The following is a 19887-nucleotide window of genomic DNA, read 5'->3' on the forward strand; positions in this document are numbered from 1 at the left end:
TCAGATTTTTTATTTTTAGATCTAATTTTATATTGATTTCCAGTTTGGTTTATTCTCAAAATATGTATATATTTATTTATCAATAATGAATTCATTTATTGAAAAATAATTTCTTTCTTTATTAGTTTTTTCTGTGCTGTATATATGTTTTTTTTCATGCATATAAGTTATTGGTTGAATCCCAAATGGCTCACTGTAGGGCATTAAATATCACATAAAAGTTATTGTTTTCTATTCCATGTAGTACACCTACAGGGGATATATAAAGTTTACATATCCCTGTTAAAACTGCAGCTTTTTGTGATATAAAAAAATGAAACCAAGGTTGTATAAGTGGTTGTATAAGTGTGCACACCCCTCAAAAATCATAAAGGTAGTCTAGAGGAACAACAATTATCTTCCACCCCTACTTGCACTGTTATCAGTTAAAATTGTACATTTTGAAACTGAATGTGCTCTGGTTTCCCTTGTATCAGCCTCCAAGCCTACAGATGTACAGTCATGGGAAAAAGAAAGTACACTTTCCTTCAATCCTATTTTTTGTATTGATCAGAGCCTAAATAACAATTCTGTGGTCCTCCCCAGCTTCTATAAACAAATAACCTCAGGTGAAAACAAAAACACAACATATTCCAATATTTAGTAATTTTTTCTCAAAAAGTGAATCAATGTTCAGAAACCAGGTGGGAAAAAACAACTTCATCCTTCCTACTTCCATAATCATTAAGAGAGTAATTAGCAGGCAGGTGTTGCTAATGAAATGCACATATTTTGTTAATAATCAAGAAGTATGACTACCTCTATAAAAGCATTTTAGTGATCTAGAGCACTCAGATGTGTGTCTACATCATGCCAAGAAGAAACCTAACCTCAGAGAAGCAACTGTTGCTGCTCATCAATCTGGGAAGGGTTATAAGGCCATCTCCAAACATTTTGAAATTCACCATTCTACAGTGAGAAGGATTGTTTGCAAATGGAGAGCCTTCAAGTCAGAGATAAATCTGATTAATCAGTTGCAAATCTTGTGGGCATCTCAGCAAATTCAGTTCAAGGCCAGAATGTTTAATGCCCAGAGATATAAAGAAAACCCCAAGAGCAACACCATGTGATCTACAGGCCTTTATATGCACATTAAATATAATGTTCATGACAGCACAATCAGAAAAAGACTTAACAAGTATGGCTTTCATGGAAGTGGCTAGGAAAAAGCCCCTTCTCTCCAATATCCTTTGGACTGACACAACATAGGTTTTTAATTCAGTTTGTTCTGCTGCCTTTGATACAGCTGCTCCACTAAGGCCAAAGAGATGTAAGGCCAAGGCTAGTTCTCAACCCTGGTTAAATGAATCCACCTGCACTCTCAGACAAGAGTGCAGGAGGGCCAAGCGTAGCTGGAAAAAAGCTCCAGGTTTCTTACCAGATTCTGAAGGACCATCTAATTGTTTATCAATACTCTGTTAGTGAGGCAAAATCAAAATATTTCTTGGTCTTGATTGCCAAAAATGCCAGTAGGCCTAAAGTTCTGTTTAAAACCACTGAGTCTATCCTTAATCCTATCACTTGCTCTTATCTCGATATTACTCCTGAGACATGTAAACAATTTTTTTTAGAATTTTTTTGTTCAGAAAATCCAGGATATTAGGTCTCATTTTTTGTCCTCATATCAATTATCCAAAATAATTTCCCAGATGAAGCCCACGTGCCAGTCAGATGTATTGCCTGCTTGTTTGTTTAGGGAGGTCATTGATACCTATATAGTCCTATTGTTGTAGCTATAATAAATAGCTCTTTGATAAATGTGGTAGTTCCACTTAGTTTTAAACATGCCATTGTACAACCTTTATTGAAAGGTTCTCATCTTGACCCCACTGTATATAATAATTACCAACCCATTTCCAAATTGACCTTTATCTCAAAGGTTTTAGAGAAAGTTGTGTTTTCTCAAATCATCTCATACTTGGATACATTTAACATTTTAGATCAATTTCATTCAGGTTTTATAGCTTTTCATAGTACTGAATCTGCGTTGCTGAAGGTCACAAATGACATTTTGTTAGTCACTGACTCTGGATCATCTGCTATTTCGATATTGTTAGATCTAAGTGCAGCATTTGATACTATCGATCATGAGATTCTCTTAAAATGCCTTGAATGTGTAGTTGGTGTACAGGGCCTGGAATTACAGTGGCTTGCTTCTTATTTAAAGGGTCTGACTTTTTTCCGTTAGCATTGGGTCCTTTTCTTCAACACCTGCACCCATTTCCTGTGGTGTTCCACAGGGTTTCATTCGGGGGCCTCTTTTGTTTTCCCCTTATATGCTTCCTCTGAGGTCCATATTTCAAAAATATAACATTAAGTATCATTCTTATGCTGATGATTTCCAAACCAGGCAATACTTATTTGACCATCTTTTCCATGTCTAGCTGAAATCAAGACTTGGATGGCAAAGAACGTCCTACAGTTAAATGAAAACAAAATTAAGGTTCTCTTTTTGGGCTTTCAGGTATCCAACAATCCACTTAAAAATCAGTTAGGCTCTCTACGTAACAGTTATGCAAAAAATCTTGGAGTTTGTCTTGATCCTCTGCTCCAATTTGATAAGCAAATTGATGCTGTTGTAAAGAATAGCTTTTTCCACCTTAGAGCTATTGCAAAATTACAACACTTTCTTTCTTGTAAGGACCTTGAAATTGTGATCCATGCACTTATTTCATCTCAGTTGGATTGGTGTAATTCCCTGTATGTTGGTCTGCCTCAGTCCACCCTGTCTCAGTTGCAGATGGTTCAGATTGCGGCAGCCAGACTGTTAACGGGAACAAAGAAAAGGGATCATATTTCTCCTGTTCATGCCTCATTGCACTGGCTCCTGATTAAATTCAGAGCTGATTTTAAGAATCTTCTGTTTGTGTATAAGGTGTAATACATGCAAATATTGTTAAAAATCATGAAAGTTGGCTAAATAAAAATCAGTTGGCTTCCAAACCTATTGGTATTATTAACTGCTTGAATATTAATTTTGGAAGCTTTATGTCCTCCTGTTCCTGTAACCCTAAACTTAGCCCTGGCCCCTAAGCCTACAGTAATGCATGCAAAAAAATAGTTAAAAATCATAAAGATAGTTTTGTGGAGTGACGATTGTCTTACAAAACCCATTTGCATTGTTATCAGTTAGAATCAGTTAGAATCAGAATCTGCATGTGGTTTTGGTAACCCTATCTCTAGCCCTAGCTCACAAGCCACATGCATGTAAATAAGTTGCCCAGGCCCTGAGACAGCAAAGCATCCCCACACCATCACACTACCACCACCATGTTTAATTGTTCATACTGTGGAATGCTGTGTTAGCTTTTTGCCAGGTGTAATGGGACACAAGACTCCCAAAGAAGTCAAAATAACTTCCAGCTCTGTTTTTCTGTTTTACCCTGACAGTTCATTTCGTGCTTTGCACAGTACAGATGATCAACATACACACCTGAGAATAGAAAATTAGCCTTTCCTAAACTTTTGTTTACCTTGCTGAACTTTACTGCTTCCTGCATCTGTCTCAGAATGTTAGTCTGATGTCCATCACATCACCAATCAATCCTCACAATTATGTTATATAGATTAAAACCTGTAAGATGAACAGTGTTTTCTTATACAACTGTTGTATTATACAAGGCACGTACCATGTCTCAGACACACATGTGCCAAACACACACACACTGATCGTGATTGTGAAAGTAATTCGATGCAAAGTTTACATGGCTATTATATGTTTATTTAATGGAATATTAAATAATTAAAAGAATATTAATATTAAAAGAATATTAACCCACCTTGTTCAAATAGATAAAAATTTCATTCAAATTGGTCTCACTTGGTTTACTCTATTCCAATTGCCTACATTTACGTATACATGCAGCCTAATAATAAATACCTTGTAAACCTTTACATCTGATTACTTTACAGTCAATATCATCAATATCAAACCTAGGTTTTTAGCTGAGAAAAATGAAATAAAATGAAAGCAAGAGGGTTTTATTACATGCTTGGCCCCTTAAAATGGTGTTTTATAAAGATTAGTAGATGACTTTATGGGGAGCCTTTAGTCATATGCTGTACTTCTTCCAGTTAGCCAGCAGGTGGCACTAAAAACTTAAGGTGTTTACCTAGCTTGGGCTTACGCAAATATTTACACATAACTTTACTAAAAGATTGATAAATGAGGCCCATCATCTGATATTAAATTTAGGGTGAAGCTCTAAAACAATTACTGTAAGTGTGACAAATATGCAAAAATAGAATAAATAAATAATATTTTTCATGGCACTGTATATTGATGTGTCATGTAACGGAGGTGAAGACGGATGCAAGTGCAGATTAAAGTTTAATGAAAACAAACAAACAATCAAAATGAAGTTGGTGTAACCATGACATGATGACTGAAGTCATGGAGATCTTGGATGTAACAAGAATCTATCATTCGTATGCTTTGCACAGAGTTTGCTTCCTCTGTAATGCATTTATTTCAAGATTATACATTGTTACTTACTTAGTTTAACATATTTGGGTATAACTATTTTTGACAGATGTAAACGTAGTTTAGCAAATTAAGATTTCTGAGCTTTATTGTGTAGCTTTCCTCGACCAGTGAAACACCAAACCAGAGAAGGGTTTAGCCCACTGAGTATTTGAGACTAGGTTGAATAAATTCAATCATGTACAATATTACACTGATTGATAATATAATGATAGTTGGAACACACAATGGTTAAAACGATAGTTATAAGACAGATTTTCTTTTTTAATCTGATTCCAATCCACAATTGCGTTTGTTCTCCTGATATAGCGATATATAGAGGTAAGTAGTGTTGATCACCAACGTAGGCGGGCGAATGATGGACCTACTGTCCGACCGACTCTATCTACTGTGCATGCTCTGCCTCTAAGGTCTCTCAGGGGTGGATTTAGTGATTTGGGAGCCCTATGCAAAATATAGGGATGGGGCCCTATTCAACTGCACACATTTCCCTCGATATTCCATCATAGCATGAGGTGGGTTGGGGGGGAGGAGACTTGCATTGACGCTGCTGAAATAACAGCGATATAAATCATTTCAGTGTTTTAACATAAATATTAAAATTTTCAGCATATGTTATTTAGCATCAATAATTAAAAATATATAGAATTTGCATTTTAGGGGGCCCTTGGCTTCTGGGGGCCCAAGGCAGTTGTCTACCTTTGCCTAGTGCTAATTCTGCCCCTGGTCTCTTGTACGCAGGCTCTGGATCCAATATTTACAATATGGCGACTCCCATTTTGACCCTAAAAAAATCTTAAAACTGCACAATGGCAGTGAATGGCACCATGTTATCCACTCATATACAGTCAGGGGTTGACATGCAGCCTAATAATCTGTTAATAACATGACTGAATGCTCGATCAGAACACAAAAAAACATTAATGTGAACACATAATTGGCTATGGTTATAAGCAAAGATTTTTGTCAATCTGGATGAGATTCAGTATGAACTGTTTATATGTTTCCTAAACTGGACACTAGCTTGTGGTAGCTTGTGTGTTTTTCGTTTTTTTTTTAAAGATCCAAGTGTGGTTATTAAACAGAGAGTGAGAAGAAGAGTTGATGACCTCAGTAAAGTTAAAAGGCTTTTAATTCGTTAATTCACATTTTCATGACAAATGCATGGATGCTCTGGTTGTTGAAAATAACATAAAGTTACTCATTATCCAATGTTACCAATGTTAGCAATATTAATATTAGGAATAATGGCACGAGAAAGAATCAAAGTTTTTCTTCTTTGTTTTTACCATTTATACATCCTCACTTAATGGTTGACAAAAACGCTGAACTTTACTGCGTCCTGCATCTGCCTCAGAATGTTAGTCTGACGTCCATCACATCACCAATCCATCCTCACAATTATTATATAAAGATTAATATAAATAAGATGAACTGGGTTTTATTATACGACTGTTATGTTATAGAAGGCACGTGCCGTGATTGTGTTTGTGAAACTAATTCGATGCAAAGTTTTACATGGCTGTTATACTTTTATTTAATCTATTTATTACCAGAATATTAACCCACCTTGTTCAAAAAGCTAAAAATCATTCATTCAAATTGGTCTCACTTGGTTTACTCTATTCCGATTGTCTGTATTTACGTATACATGCAGCCTAATAATCTGTTGACTAGAAGAATAATAACCATGTAAACCTTTACATCTGATTACAATCAATCTCAGTAATATCAAACCTACAGATCAGTTACAGCTGAGAAAAATGAAATAAAATGAAAGCAAGAGGGTTCTACTATATACTTGGCCCCTTAAAATGGTGTTTTATAAAGATATAGTATATTACTTTTAGCCATATGGTGTACTTCTTCCAGTGAGCCAGCAAGTGGCACTAAAAACTTATTAAAAGCATGGAACAAGGGCTCAAAGAGTATACGCCCCTGGTCCTCATCGAAAACAGCTACACAGCTGTAAAAGCCAAAACCCAAACCTGATTCCAGATGTGTGTGTCAACCAGGCAAAGCTCTGCATACAGAAACCACTGGACTACGGCTGCAGCTGCAGGTCTTTATGGTGTTCGCTTTGCAATGCAAATGTAAGTAGACCTATACCGAACGAAACACTGTGGCATGATGGAGAAGCATTTAGCTCTGCAATGAAATGCAGAAGAGCAGGCACAGGCTGTGTGACAGTGTGAAGGGACGTACTGTAAAATAAACGGAGCAACGGTATATGCTGCATAGGCTGCATAGGTAATGCCGGGAGCCTACACATTAATTATGCATGCACACATTTCATGTATCAATAGGAAGCCAAATGAGCATCTTCTTACAGGTAAAAAGAAAAAAGGTAGTGCAATTATGAAGCCTAGTATATTAAATATGTCAATAACAGACTACACCATGTATAAATTGCCTTTTATGGTACAATGTGAATTTGGATGTACTTGCCTGTATGTATAGCTCTTGTGACAAGCTGACTGAAAAGAAAAAAATCAGGCTTTACTTGCTGACTTGTTGTGACCTAACATTTCATTTTCAGTACTGCAAAACAGTTGGAGAAAATAAAGACATGGGAAAATAATCCAGACAATACAGAAGGTATCAGATAATTGTAAAACAAGTAATAAAACTACTGTATTAATATACATTAAAGTGAGCTGTAAAATCATTCAAAAGACTTCTGACTAGCTAAAAGATGTTTTGGTTTTAACAACATTATAAGAGCAGCAATGTGAACGATATCTTTACTCCATCAAAGAGGATCATGCTTTAGGGTGCAGTGATGCTCTATACCATAATGTACAGTACATTTAAACAGAAAGTATGTATTGGCTCATGTCAGTGGTGTTTACAAAGATAGTAAGCTTTTTTACTGACAGAGAATAAATAAGTAAATAAATACAATTCTGTTTGGCAGATTTGAACATTGAATAAGTAATGGTCACCTGCCAGAATATTTTAAAGTTATGGGAGACCCCAAAACAGAAGAGGACATGAGAGGACAGGAAGACCACATCACTCTGTGGCCCAATGGTACAGAAGCGATCATCAGCTCAGACCTCTCTGTTTCTCATGAGAACCAGAACAAATCGATGATGAGAGAAACGATGGATTGGCCACTGGAGAAACAACACATGATGAATAACAAGCCAGAAGAGAAATCTGAGAACAATACCATAAGGTTCTCCTTAGATGGCAGTGCATCAGGTAAACTTGTCAGTGCACTACAGTGAACAGGCCTTAGGCTTTCCACTCCAAGCTAAAGAGACATACATTCTCTCTTGGTGCTAACTGTCTGAAAGCTTAGGCTAGGGTTAGCTTTCTTTCCCATTAATGCACATAAATGTAAGGCACACATTTGCACCTGCAGACTTTCATAACATGTCTCAAGTATGTCATAATTTTCATGCCACATGTCACATCCTAGCAATTTTTTGATGATGGGCTGAAACATGGAGCAGTGTTTCGTCCATTACTATTTTATAGACTCAATATATAACGTTAGAAAACTGAGTAAAATATTTGACATTTCTTATATAAAATAAATAATGGAATTAGGTGGCATGCTAGCACAGTGAGTAGCACTGCAACTTCACAGCTCCAGGTTCCTGAAGCTTGGGTTACTGTTTGTGTGGAGGTCTGTTTCACCCCTTCAAACCACCAAGGGGAGAAGTCACGTGGTGACTGTATGATGTAGTATTTGATATAAAATACCCTTGTTAGTGGCTGTCTGTCCCTTTCACCTTCTCACCTTGTACATGCTTTTGTATATCTTGAAGCTATCTTTGTAACAGCTTGTGGCTCCAAAACTGGTGATAGAGTAACTTCTTATTTTTTCAAGTGGCTTTGTGTACGACTCGCCGAATGCAATTCTCCTTGACAAGCTGAGTTGTTCAGAACCATCCGATAAACTGCAGGTCTGTAATGCCTGCCACTAGCGTGGTTGAGTAGCTCTCTCACCATACTGTGCTCACACTGTTGAGTATGTGAAGTTAGTGCATACTGCTAACATGTGTGGGTTCAACTCCATTTTTCTGTTTGGCCCATTGTGGGCCTCCCTCTGCATTTTAGAATCAGAGACCAGAACAAACGAATGGTTTAACCAGGAGCTCTCTCTTAAATTGCCACAACCTGGCTGATCAGTTAAGCAGCTACATACTGTACGTTATAGCAACTTCTTATGAGCCCCAAACAGACATCTGTCAGGTGTCTGTCAGACTTCTGTCAGGCGTTTAAGTACCCCTGACTTACCTCATGGGTCAACCTCCAAAAAACATCTCTACCACTAAAGAGCCCCAAGGATCCCATCTATAAAGGACAAGGTGCTGCTCTCAGGATGCTTTCGGTTAAAAAAAAAAGTGAGATTGCTCACTGGGTGGTAACTACGTCGGAGCAGCGGGTTCTGATGACAAAGCCGCAGGAGTATAAATTTTAATTCTGCCATCGATCCCAGCCTTCAGGGCTCAGGACCTGGCCAGTTTCCATCAAGTTGCTGCTCTGTTCCAAGAAGTTTGTTCCCTTTTAGACAGAGGCACAATCAAAAGACTAGACTCTGTAGTAGCATACTAACAAAATGGAGTAAAAAGTTAGTATTTGTTTGGGAACTCATAGAAAGCTTGGTCAAAATTAGAAACAGCACAATGTCACTAAAGCTTTCAGCTAATTACGTTATTATTTAATTTGCTTCTGTCTACTTTCACAGCTGGTAACTCAAAATGACTAAAGATTGCATGCTACCTTCAAAAAAATAAATAAATAAATAAATAATATATATATTATTAATATAAATATATTTTCCTATTTATTTTAACTGATATGAGAATTGAAAAGTGTCAGGATGCCAAAAGATATCTACATATAACCTGTATAGAAACCTCAAACACAGTCATATGAAAGATTTTCTGAAATATGATGTACGGAATGTTTCCTCAATGAGATTTTCCATTTAGTCTGACAGAGCAGGTTGAAAAAGTGCTTAAAATATTTTTTGTCATATGATGGCTTGATGATATAATGATATTAATGATGGTGGTGTGATGGTGTTGTAGGTAATTTGCATAGTGCTACAGGGCCCAGTCCTGCCTTTTTGGCTGCATTGGCTTCTCTGGGTGAACACACCGATCACATGCTCTTGCCTCACTCGTTACATCAGGTGGGTTTCATTAACTGTAAAATGATTGTGCAGTCAAATGGCAGAAACAGAGTCTGTCCCACATGTATACGTTAAAAAGTCCTATATTTAACATTAAGCTTAAATTGACTAAATTATGTTTTACAATATATACAATATATACATGTTTTTCTTTGCAGCTATTGATACACAAGCAAGAATTTAAATCTTGCTGCTCATTATTATTATTATTATTATTATTATTATTATTGTTATTATTATTATTATTATTGATAGTATTACTCTTTTTGGCTTTGTTGTCTTAACTAAACCGTATTGTGCATATTGGATGTTTTCTAGATGTTTTGGATGGCGACTCTTGACAAGATTTGGGTTCAAGTCCATGTAAAAACTTTATATTGCTGTTCATTACAGATTTTACAGGCTTAAAAGGCTTACAGGCTAGACTTAATAGTAACATGACTTTCAAGCCTGAGTGATTGAGGAACTAGCAAAGTTAACAATTAAAGCCTCACTGTGGAATTGAAACTGATTTCAGTAGTGCCAACTGCTCAACACTCCTCAGTTTGTAATTTGTGAGGTCATGGTGTGGATTTATACAAGCATGTGAGTTCTACTGCTACTCTATCCACCCCCTTAAGTATAGTGCTATTATTTAACTCATTTGGATGAGTTTTCATTCATGTGAAATTGTTATACTGTATGGATAAAGTCACGACACATCTTTTTTTACTGTGGATTCTTAGCTTTCTACTTGAAATTATTTCTTATAGTGAAACACTCAGTTGTATTGTTCTGCTTAGAACCCTTAAGGTCTCAGTCTGAGGGACAACCAAAGAACCATTAAGGGATCTAGATTTTCGTTTAAGAGTGTAGTCTTACATTAAGTTTAATGTTGACTGTCAAGGTGCTTTCCTTCATGGTTAGTTTCATATTTTCATGTGCTTTTTCCTTCACTGAGTACCAATCGCAACCACGTAGGTTGCCTACAAAACATTTCTGGTATGTCACACTTTTCCCCTTTCCCATTCTCATCTTGCTGAGGAGGTGAGGAAGTGAATTCAAGATACTAAGTATAGCGCTAATCCTTTGTTTCTTGCTAATTTTCTTATCAAATCTGCTCCGTCAAAGGAGTATGTAGAGTGGAATTCTAGCATGTCACTACTAACGGGAGAACTACATAGGATATATTATACATACATATTATAGTGAAGATTGAAGTGAACTTCTTCTACCTTAAATGAATTTGCTCATCATTCAAGTCATGTTCAGTCTCATAAACACACACAATGTTAGTTAACTTGCTATTATTTTCCTGTATCAAACCTGAGAAAAATAAACTATAAACCAAACATATATTTCATTATGTTATAAATTCATAACTTTTTTTTTTAACTTTCCGAACCGTTTCAGCTTTCAGGGCAGGACAGTGAGCTGGATGAAGTTGGATGATGGACAATAATCGATACATAAATTATTTTTGACTGGAGTATCTTCGAAATGCTCTTAAAAGCTTTGCCCTAACTTCAAAATGATGCCAATACCAATGTGTAAAGATTGCAGGCTAGGTACTGTAAATACTGCTGACTATTCATTATCCATCCTCTGACATTCTGGCACAGTTGTTCCTGGCTCTTAATGAAATAATGCCCATAACTGCAGGCAAAATGAAATCTTACAAGCAACATTTCAAACAACAGAGCAGTGGACTGAAGTAGATCATTAAGTTTATTAATGCAGAGGATAAGGCAAGTTGGTTAGCTCAAATACCATTCTCGCTGCTTGGTAAAAACTTTCTGTGCCAACTACTGCTAGTATCTAGACAGATCTTTGGCACACAAGCCTAGGAGGCACTAGACTGTTACCTCCTTCTGTCCAGAAACAACCTTGACATTTTGAGGCAGCAGACTATATGTTAGGTGGTCTTGTCTGCCATTACTAGAGTTGGATTTTGTCAGTGCCAGATCAAGGCATGACAATGCTTTCAGGGCATTATTCACAGAATGTTACATGAAAGCCATGCCAACTAATAAGTCTCTGATAAAAGATTCATTTTCACATTCCATTTGCTGTGGAATACAGTTGGTTTCTCCCCTTTCACATCAACAGAGTGACGTACACACCCTTTTGGGTTGGCTTCGGCACCCAGGGTACTCACAAAATGTGTCACCTTAGACCTGGGATTAGGAAAATTTACAACATGGTAATCCGTGAGACATGTGGTTTCAGTTGAACAGGTCACTGTGATACAGCAGATCACACACCTCGAAATGATGGGTCTGATCCCAGCATACTGGCATGTTTGGTCATGCAGGTGAGGGTCAGACATGCTCTCATTAGTGTGTGTGCTCCATATAGGCTCCCGCTGTATGAAAGCAAGGTTAAAGTTTCTCACTATGGTGGGGGCATACACACACACACACACACACACACACACACAGTATATACACATACACATACACAAGCACTTTTGGACATTTGTGAAGCGTCAACATGATATCACGGTCCAGATTCATCAGATTTTACAGGTTGAATGTTGCTTGTGCACCAGTGGGATTGAGCGATACTCATCCTCAATAGAGGACAGTATCAAGATGCTGAGTGATTCTTATCCTCAATGAAAAAACAGTATTAGTACAGTAACAAGGGAACAAGCACACAAGAATCCTCTAATCATTCTGAGGGAAACCACACTGACAGTCTTCCACTACATTCATAACCTTCTGTTTTCAGAAACAGATAACAGGATATACTGAAAACCATGACATTGAGTGTACAGTCATGACATTATCCTGTAGAGTCTACTCCTAATAGAAGCATTCACATGCATTATTTCTATTTGCCCTGAATACATAGTGCAGTCAGCTCACGTGTCTTCAAAATGCCTGGGGTTAATGTGACATCAGTACACTCACTGTACACTGACATGATTCTAATTATATCTTGCAAAATTACTGCTATAGCGACTGCTTTTTGTGATATACGAGCTAAATCTCGCTTGATACCTAGATTTCTGGCCTACACACTATCACTTTGTCAAACTGCCATCTTAAAACTGAATGTTTATTAGATTAGAAGGTAACACATGTTTGCTTTAAGATCAGCACTTGCAACTGTAGGAACACTGTAGCCAAACCTAATTGAGTTAAAGTTGGCTTTATTCCTCTAATCGTTTACTTTTGTTATAGATAGCAGAAGCTTATTTTCTTGAAGAAGACTGTATCCTTTTTTATGATGGCACAAAAATATGGCTGGTAGGAATTTCATAAACAGTAAGTAAATGGTAATATTATATACAAGACAAATTATATGCAAAAATCAGAGGTGATTACTGTCCCATGCAGAAATAACTAGAGATTTTTTAATATTATTATGTAAAAAAAATCTGCATGCAAAGGAAATACAATATACAGCTATGGTAACTACATACTATGAATGTCACTTCTAGTGTTACCTTTAACTCGCTGACTCTGCCAGATCAGTGGGCAGTTCACTTCCTGCATTTGGAGATGCTATATCATGAGAGACTGCTTTCCAACTTGGCCTCCATGCAGAAGGCCTGGGGTAAGTGAGCTGGAGATAAAAAAAACAGGCTTAAAAGCTAGCATAGTAGCATACTCTTTGCACAATAATTAGTTCAAAAACTGAATGTGGAACACTGGAGGCCTAAAATTGCTCTCTAGTAACATCCTCAGCAGTATGTACATGGTTTCTCTGCTTTTCATGTGATTAAAGCGACAACACGAAGGCAATGCTACTGAATGCCTTGGTTAGCTTGTCACATTTTATATCTTTTTACTTAAAGATTTTAGACACCAATGATTAGGTTATAAAACACCAATAATTGTATTATTTTTGCCATTTGTAATAAAATAAAACTTCTTTTGACCAGAGGTTTTATGTTGGTTATCAAACATCCACATCCGCAGCTCTTATCTAGAAGATCTGGGGCTGGTCAAAGATGTTCAGAGCAAAAAAAAAAAAAAAAAAAAACTTTGGTTGGTGAGCTCATTGGTATGCAAATCTTTTACAATATAATAATATCAGTTTTGCAAAGGCCAAATGCAGTGATGATGATTGTAGACATTGTTGAGTGTGAAAGTGAACTTTCACTTTGTGAATGTGTGTGTGTGTGTGTGTGTGTGTGTGTGTATATGTGTGTGTCTTGCCATGGTTGCATTCAGAATCCAGGTGGAAGGCTGTTTCTCAAGCCAAAAATGGTTCTCCTGTGAAGATCCACTATACTGAGCCCGAGGCAAAGCACATGAACTCTCTGAATCTCATCTGCAGATCACACCAAAGGTATAGAAGCATACAAGTCAAAAGCTTCATTTTTAGGCAATGTAAAGATAATTCTACAGACCAGATACATGTTCATCCCAAACAGACACGAACAAGGTTAGTTTTGCACCTGAGAGCAAAGGTTTATTTGAAAAAGCTGAAAGAATCTGATGATGTTTGTTTTAATGTGTCCTGTATGCCTGCTCTGATGCAACTCTATCTGAATGAAAAACCTCATTTGGTTTTCACTAAGCAATATTAATGAGCCCTGAAACATTTATACTCATTTTTTTGGGTAAACTTGAATATAAATTTGTTCATAAGGCAGGGTGAACACAGCTATCTTCCCCCCAAAAAGATTCATGTCTAGACAAGAAACCACATCTTATTAATAATGCATTCCTGAATTTATGATTTTTGGCTTTTCCTTTAGTAAAACGTTTTAGATTTATAGGAATGTGTTTTGTAGTTTGTCTTGTACTGCAGGTCTACCACACCTACGTGTTCTCTGAATTCAGTGCTTCACATAAAGTTATTTAGTAGTGCTGCAGTGTAAATTTAATAATTATTAAACATGCAGATAACATGCCTGAACTCACACCGCTTCTTTCTCCCCAGACCTAATCGCAGTGGGGAAAAGGTAAGAGCTTCTCTCTTTTTTCACAAATAAAGCTAGAATGACTGAAAATAGGGTTGGACATACAGTATGTGGGATCTGAGGTTGTGTTTTTCTTTCTTTTTTTTTTTTTTTTAATATACCATGGTTGATCTGACACTGGAAAAGCAGGTAACCAAGGAGAGCATTACAGTTCAGTACAGTTCAAGTACAGGAAATCCTTTTAAAATGAAGGAGTGGACAGAGCAGCCATGGAGTGACCCAGAAGAGGAAAATGGGGGTGAAGAAGAGGACAGAGAGGCTGAAAGTTTGACTGAGGTGGTGCAGGAGGCGGTGGCCAGAAGACAGCAGTTATCTGGGGAAGAACTGACTGAACCCATTGAAGTTGAGGAGGTAAGAGGACTCTTGTATGTTGTGTTGTGGAGATCTTTAATGTACACACAGGATCTGTACTAGACAGAAGCTTGATAAGTAGGTTTGTACAGCAACGTCTTTCAGTCTAAAAAATATACCCTTAAAATATACCCTTCAAGCGAGTTTTTTTTTATTTACTCAGTATGTGGACGACTTGATTTTTTTTTGTCAAATTGGCCTGAATGCATTGCCATATTGCAATTCCATTATGAGTCAATATACATTTGTACTGGTGTCACAGTAAGTCGAGGTGTTATCATTATATTTAGGATTTTAGACTTTTAGTGGCCTGGCTAAGGATGTAAACAACACTGCAGTTCAGTAATCACTGACCAAGCCTCAAAGCATCTGCTTCTATTTATCTGGCTCCATTGGTCAGTCCAGTAGGCCTCTAAAAACAAAATATTATAATGTCACCAGCAGGAGTTACAACAGCCAGCTGAAGGAATCTGTGGAAAACTTGTTGAGGGAAAGTAATGACTTGCTGATCGGCTGGGTGTGGGCCTCTTATATAACACACAGGCCCTTTGGAGAAAAGCAGCAAAGATTCTCTCTTTTGGACTGAACAAAAAAAAAACATAAGCTTTGTCTCAAATGGCATATGTAACTGTCTAATGTGCTCACACTGAGGAATACATGCAAATACTATATATATGTATATATATGTATATATATATATATATATATATATATATATATATATATATATATATATATATATACACACACACACACACACACACACATATATATAATGGGAAAATGTACAGTGCATTAATTCCGTCTTCACTCAAACTGCCAATATTAAAATATTTACAGATTTCATACTGTTTTTATAGTGTTAAACAACTTCATGTGATTTATGAATAATAAAAATAATGAACAATAATGATGGGAAAATGTATTTTAACTGAATCCCACAAAGGACTTTTTTGCACAGTACTGTATATCTCATTTACATATAAAATAGATTACATTAAATCTAATAAAATATTGTGTGTAAAAAGTGTGTGAAATAATAGTTGACTATGACATTTCAGTGAGTCTAGACCTACTTTGGACTGTGTGCAATCAGACAGCATTTAACATTTATTGCAAGTCATGGCAGTTAAATGGTTAAAAGTGTGAGGTGCAGGCCGAGATGATGAATAAATTGCTGTTCACACTGACCCCATGCGGTGACTCTTTTTCATTACCTCAGTAATGAGAAGTGTATGTGATCACTCTGTCATTTTGCGGTGTTTTTCTAATCTACGTGATTCTGGTCAGTGGCTGTTGAACAAACCCGGGCAACACTTTTCCCCAGTGTTGTGGTCTAGAGGGATGGATGGTATTTAATGGGTATCTGCCTTTGTTGTTATTGTAGACCTTTCCCTCCAATGGTCTCATCTCCATCTTGAAGAAGAGAACATGTCCGGAGGAATCCAGTCCTGTCAATCACTCTCCACCCAGAACCTCCTCCAAATTCAAAGTCCGCTTCAGTGAAACAGATGCCTTACTGGACAATGGTATGATTTTCTTATGTAGAATTTTATACTTGGTGTGATACATCCTAGTATGTAATATTCGTATTGTATCAATGTACAGATGAAGAGGGTGAAGACTCCTGTTTGTTCCTCCTTTTCCTGTGCCTGGTAACAGTGGTCATCAGCATGGGAGGTACCATGCTCTACTGCTTCCTGGGTGGGGCTTATTCAAATATTTGCACTGATTTCTCACACAACATGGACTTCTGCTCTGGATTTATACGCCGAGTGGTGGACATTCTCACACACTGGTTCATTCCTGCATCATCATAGCCCTGTTGCACTGGTAACACACTCCTGTTTTTCCTTCTAATCTGTTTTCATTGTCAAACAGCAGAAACAAAGGATACCTCTTTACCTGATGAAGACAACTGGACAAGCATTCATGTGTAAAAGCAGGCGAACTTAATGTCAGTTAGTGGAGTCTGAGCTTCCACTATACACAGATTGTGTAGAATTCACATTATATTAACTACTGCATCCGATTAACTAATAACTCTGTTGAGATAATTCCGCTGATGGCTTGTTTCACCAGTTCTATTTTATTTCTTTTGTTGAAATATGAAGAAATAATGTTCCTTAATTATGTACTGGCAACTTTATACTGCACAGTTGACAACTTTATCACCACAGAATTTGCTTGCTTATAAATCTTAACCTTGTTTTGTATTATATAATATCAGGCAATATTTTATGCTCACAATCTTTTATGACTCACAAGTGCACACATCTGGAAATTCTTTGTACATGATGTACATGATGTGCAAAAAAAAAGGTTGATTCGTCGCAGCAGAGGACCAGATGAAAAGCAGGGTAGTATGTGCTCTGAATTTACTGTTAAGAGAATCTATTTAATAATTTGTACATAATTATGGCTAGACTCATTTATGGATAGACACTGAAATGCGTCTTTTTTCATTTTTATTTTTTCATATTCCGAACTTTATTGTTAGCTATATTCACTGTCCCATTCTTAAAAGTCTGTATGAAAAAAAAAAATGCTTCTGTTAAGTGTGCCCTCAATCACACAGACATAAAAAAGTGAACTGTATAATGTATATATTTTATGCTAAATACATACAAATATGAATATAAATACAGGCAAACCTGAAATTATAGGGACCCATAAAGTGCAAAATATGTACGATACGTATAAAATAAACGCACAATGATTCCAAATTCTTTCTACTAATCATTTCTACTACTTTCCTGTAACAGTATCACAGCTGTTGAAAACAGTCCTCAAACTGTACGTATCCATTTATACTGTATGTGACCAGAAATTAACAGTGAGTAAGGGCAGATATGCATGGGGAAAAAAGATGAGCTACAGTCTATAACTGCACTGCACGGGTATGTTCCAGCAAGTACGCACTGTGTTGCGTCTGATACACACTACCATGTTAGTGTCACTGCTGTGCTCAGAACAATCCACCACCAAGGGTAGAGAGTGGCAAATTGTGCTGATTAAATGGCCAATATCCAATAAAATGTTGGATTAATGATTGACAAACAATGGGCCTGATTCATCAATCTTTTAGTAAAGTTGTTGTAAATGTTTGCCAAACTGAGCTAAAAATTTCTGCTGGATTTACAAAAAAGTTTCAGAAATGACGATTTTCTTCATATTCATGTGTATGTTGATAAATCACGGCACAGCTGATTTGCATTTGGTGACGCCCACAAAACTCCATAAAAGGCAAAGCTCACACAGCTGAAATGATGAGTGAAAGGCAAAAAAAAAGACTTTTGCTGAGGTAGAAGTGAAAGTTATTTTGACTCAGCTCTATGCAAGTAAAAAATATATATTATATTTGTCATTGTAACAGCACCTGAAAGGCCAAAATCAGGAGCCAAATTTCAGAAAAAGGTGAATTAGATGTGAAGTAAGTGAAGTAGAAAGAAAATGGTTTGACATGAAAATGGAGAAAAACCAATAACATTGCACAAAGAAACTGCTATTTTTAATTGTTTTTTACTCAAAGTCAAATGTCTCAGTGACTCTTGGTCAGAAATCTCTCACACCCTCCCTGGAGCCATGTTAGAAAAGCAGAAGGGTACGTGTCTGCAGGAAGCCAATGGTCTGCAGAACACTGAGGTGTATACAATGCAGCTTGAGATATATTATCTGGCTCTAATAAAGTGTAGCACAGCATTAAAAGAAGATGCTGCGGCAAACAGAACGGATATATACACCGCCGGGGCCTGTCCTCCTTTTATACAGCCTCATTCTGAACTGAATGACAGGTCTTATTTGTCTTAATTTATGGATTTATTTTGGCTTGCTTTCTTTAATTTTTAAAATATTTATCTTTATTTATTATATGTTATATCTCTTTATTATATTTTATATTAAACTGTATATAAAAGGTGTGCAGTGGTACTGAGTCATACTGGGTAAGGTGTTGGACTAGCCCAGGTGAGCATTGGGAGGCAGCAGGGTGGTGAGTAATTTGGCTGCCTCAGGGAAGAAACTGTTGCGGAGGCTGCTGGTGGTGGCACAGATGCTCCTGTACCTTCTGCCAGATGGCAGGAGGGTGTAGAGTCCATAAGATGAGTCTGATTATCTTTTCAGCTGTTCTCACAATTCGCTGTAGGGTCTTGTGGTTAGAGGCAGTGCAGTTCCCGTACCACACGGTGAAACAGCTGGTCAGGATGATCTCTATCTGTAGAAGAGCTCTATCTGGCTCTCTTCAGCCTCCGTAGGAAGTGGAGGTGCTGCTGTGCCTTCTTGGCTAGGCAGGTGGTGTTGAGAGTCCAGAAGAGGTCCTCCGTCATGTGCACACCAAGAAACTTTTGACTCTCTCCACAGGTGTCCCATTGATGTGCAGTGGTGAGTGGTCCACTTGGGTCCTCCTGAAGTCGACAATCATCTCTTTAGACTTATTAACATTAAGAGATAGATTGTTGTCTCTGCACCATTCTGAGAGCTGGTTCACCTCCTGTCTTTATGCTGACTCATCATTGTTGCTGATGAGGCCCACAACAGTAGTGTCATCAGCAAACTTGATGATGTGATTAGAACTGAACTTTGCAGCACAGTCATGAGTCAGCAGTGTGAACGGCAGTGGACTGAACACACAGCCCTGGGGAGCGCCAGTGTTCAGTGTGGTGGTGCTGGAGGTGGAGTTGCTGATCCTGAAAGACTGGGGTCTCCCAGTCAAAGTCCAGTTGATCCAGTTGCAGAGGGCGGTGGTCAGACCCAGCAGGCTCAGCTTTGTTATCAGTTTCTGTGGGATGATTGTGTTGGATGCTGAACTGAAGTCTATGAACAGCATTCTGATGGGTCAGAGAAAAGTGTAAATATATATAAATATAAATGTAACTATAACGGTTATTATAATGAAGTATAGGTCTTGATGCGTCTTTATAAATGTATTTATAGAACAGTAAACGC

General features: G+C 37.3%; 1 protein-coding gene across 2 annotated transcripts; it reads left to right on the forward strand.

Moving 5' to 3' along the window:
- Positions 1-6453: 6453 nt before the first annotated feature.
- Positions 6454-18570, forward strand: cnstb (consortin, connexin sorting protein b). Of its 2 annotated transcripts, none has more exons than XM_026946818.3 (10): positions 6454-6615; positions 7440-7729; positions 9571-9674; positions 12842-12872; positions 13131-13217; positions 13838-13955; positions 14553-14574; positions 14719-14943; positions 16331-16472; positions 16552-18570. In XM_026946818.3, exons 2-10 carry the CDS (start codon positions 7489-7491, stop codon positions 16761-16763), a joined length of 1182 nt encoding a protein of 393 aa, XP_026802619.3. In that variant the 5' UTR covers positions 6454-6615; positions 7440-7488; the 3' UTR covers positions 16764-18570. The 2 variants fall into 2 exon arrangements, with proteins under 2 accessions (XP_026802619.3, XP_026802620.3); XM_026946819.3 differs by having other exon boundaries at positions 14722-14943.
- Positions 18571-19887: the final 1317 nt, after the last annotated feature.

The sequence above is a fragment of the Pangasianodon hypophthalmus genome, chromosome 19, assembly GCF_027358585.1.
Source record: "Pangasianodon hypophthalmus isolate fPanHyp1 chromosome 19, fPanHyp1.pri, whole genome shotgun sequence".
Lineage (NCBI taxonomy): Eukaryota > Metazoa > Chordata > Actinopteri > Siluriformes > Pangasiidae > Pangasianodon > Pangasianodon hypophthalmus.

What these genes read in the sequence shown, in the direction of transcription:
- cnstb (XM_026946818.3), top strand. Translation starts at nt 7,489, where the DNA reads ATGGGAGACCCCAAAACAGAAGAGGACATGAGAGGACAGGAAGACCAC. An exon ending in CTTAGATGGCAGTGCATCAG is followed by an intron (nt 7,730 to 9,570) that starts GTAAACTTGTCA and finishes ATGGTGTTGTAG; the next exon opens with GTAATTTGCATAGTGCTACA. An exon ending in CTCCATGCAGAAGGCCTGGG is followed by an intron (nt 13,218 to 13,837) that starts GTAAGTGAGCTG and finishes GGTTGCATTCAG; the next exon opens with AATCCAGGTGGAAGGCTGTT.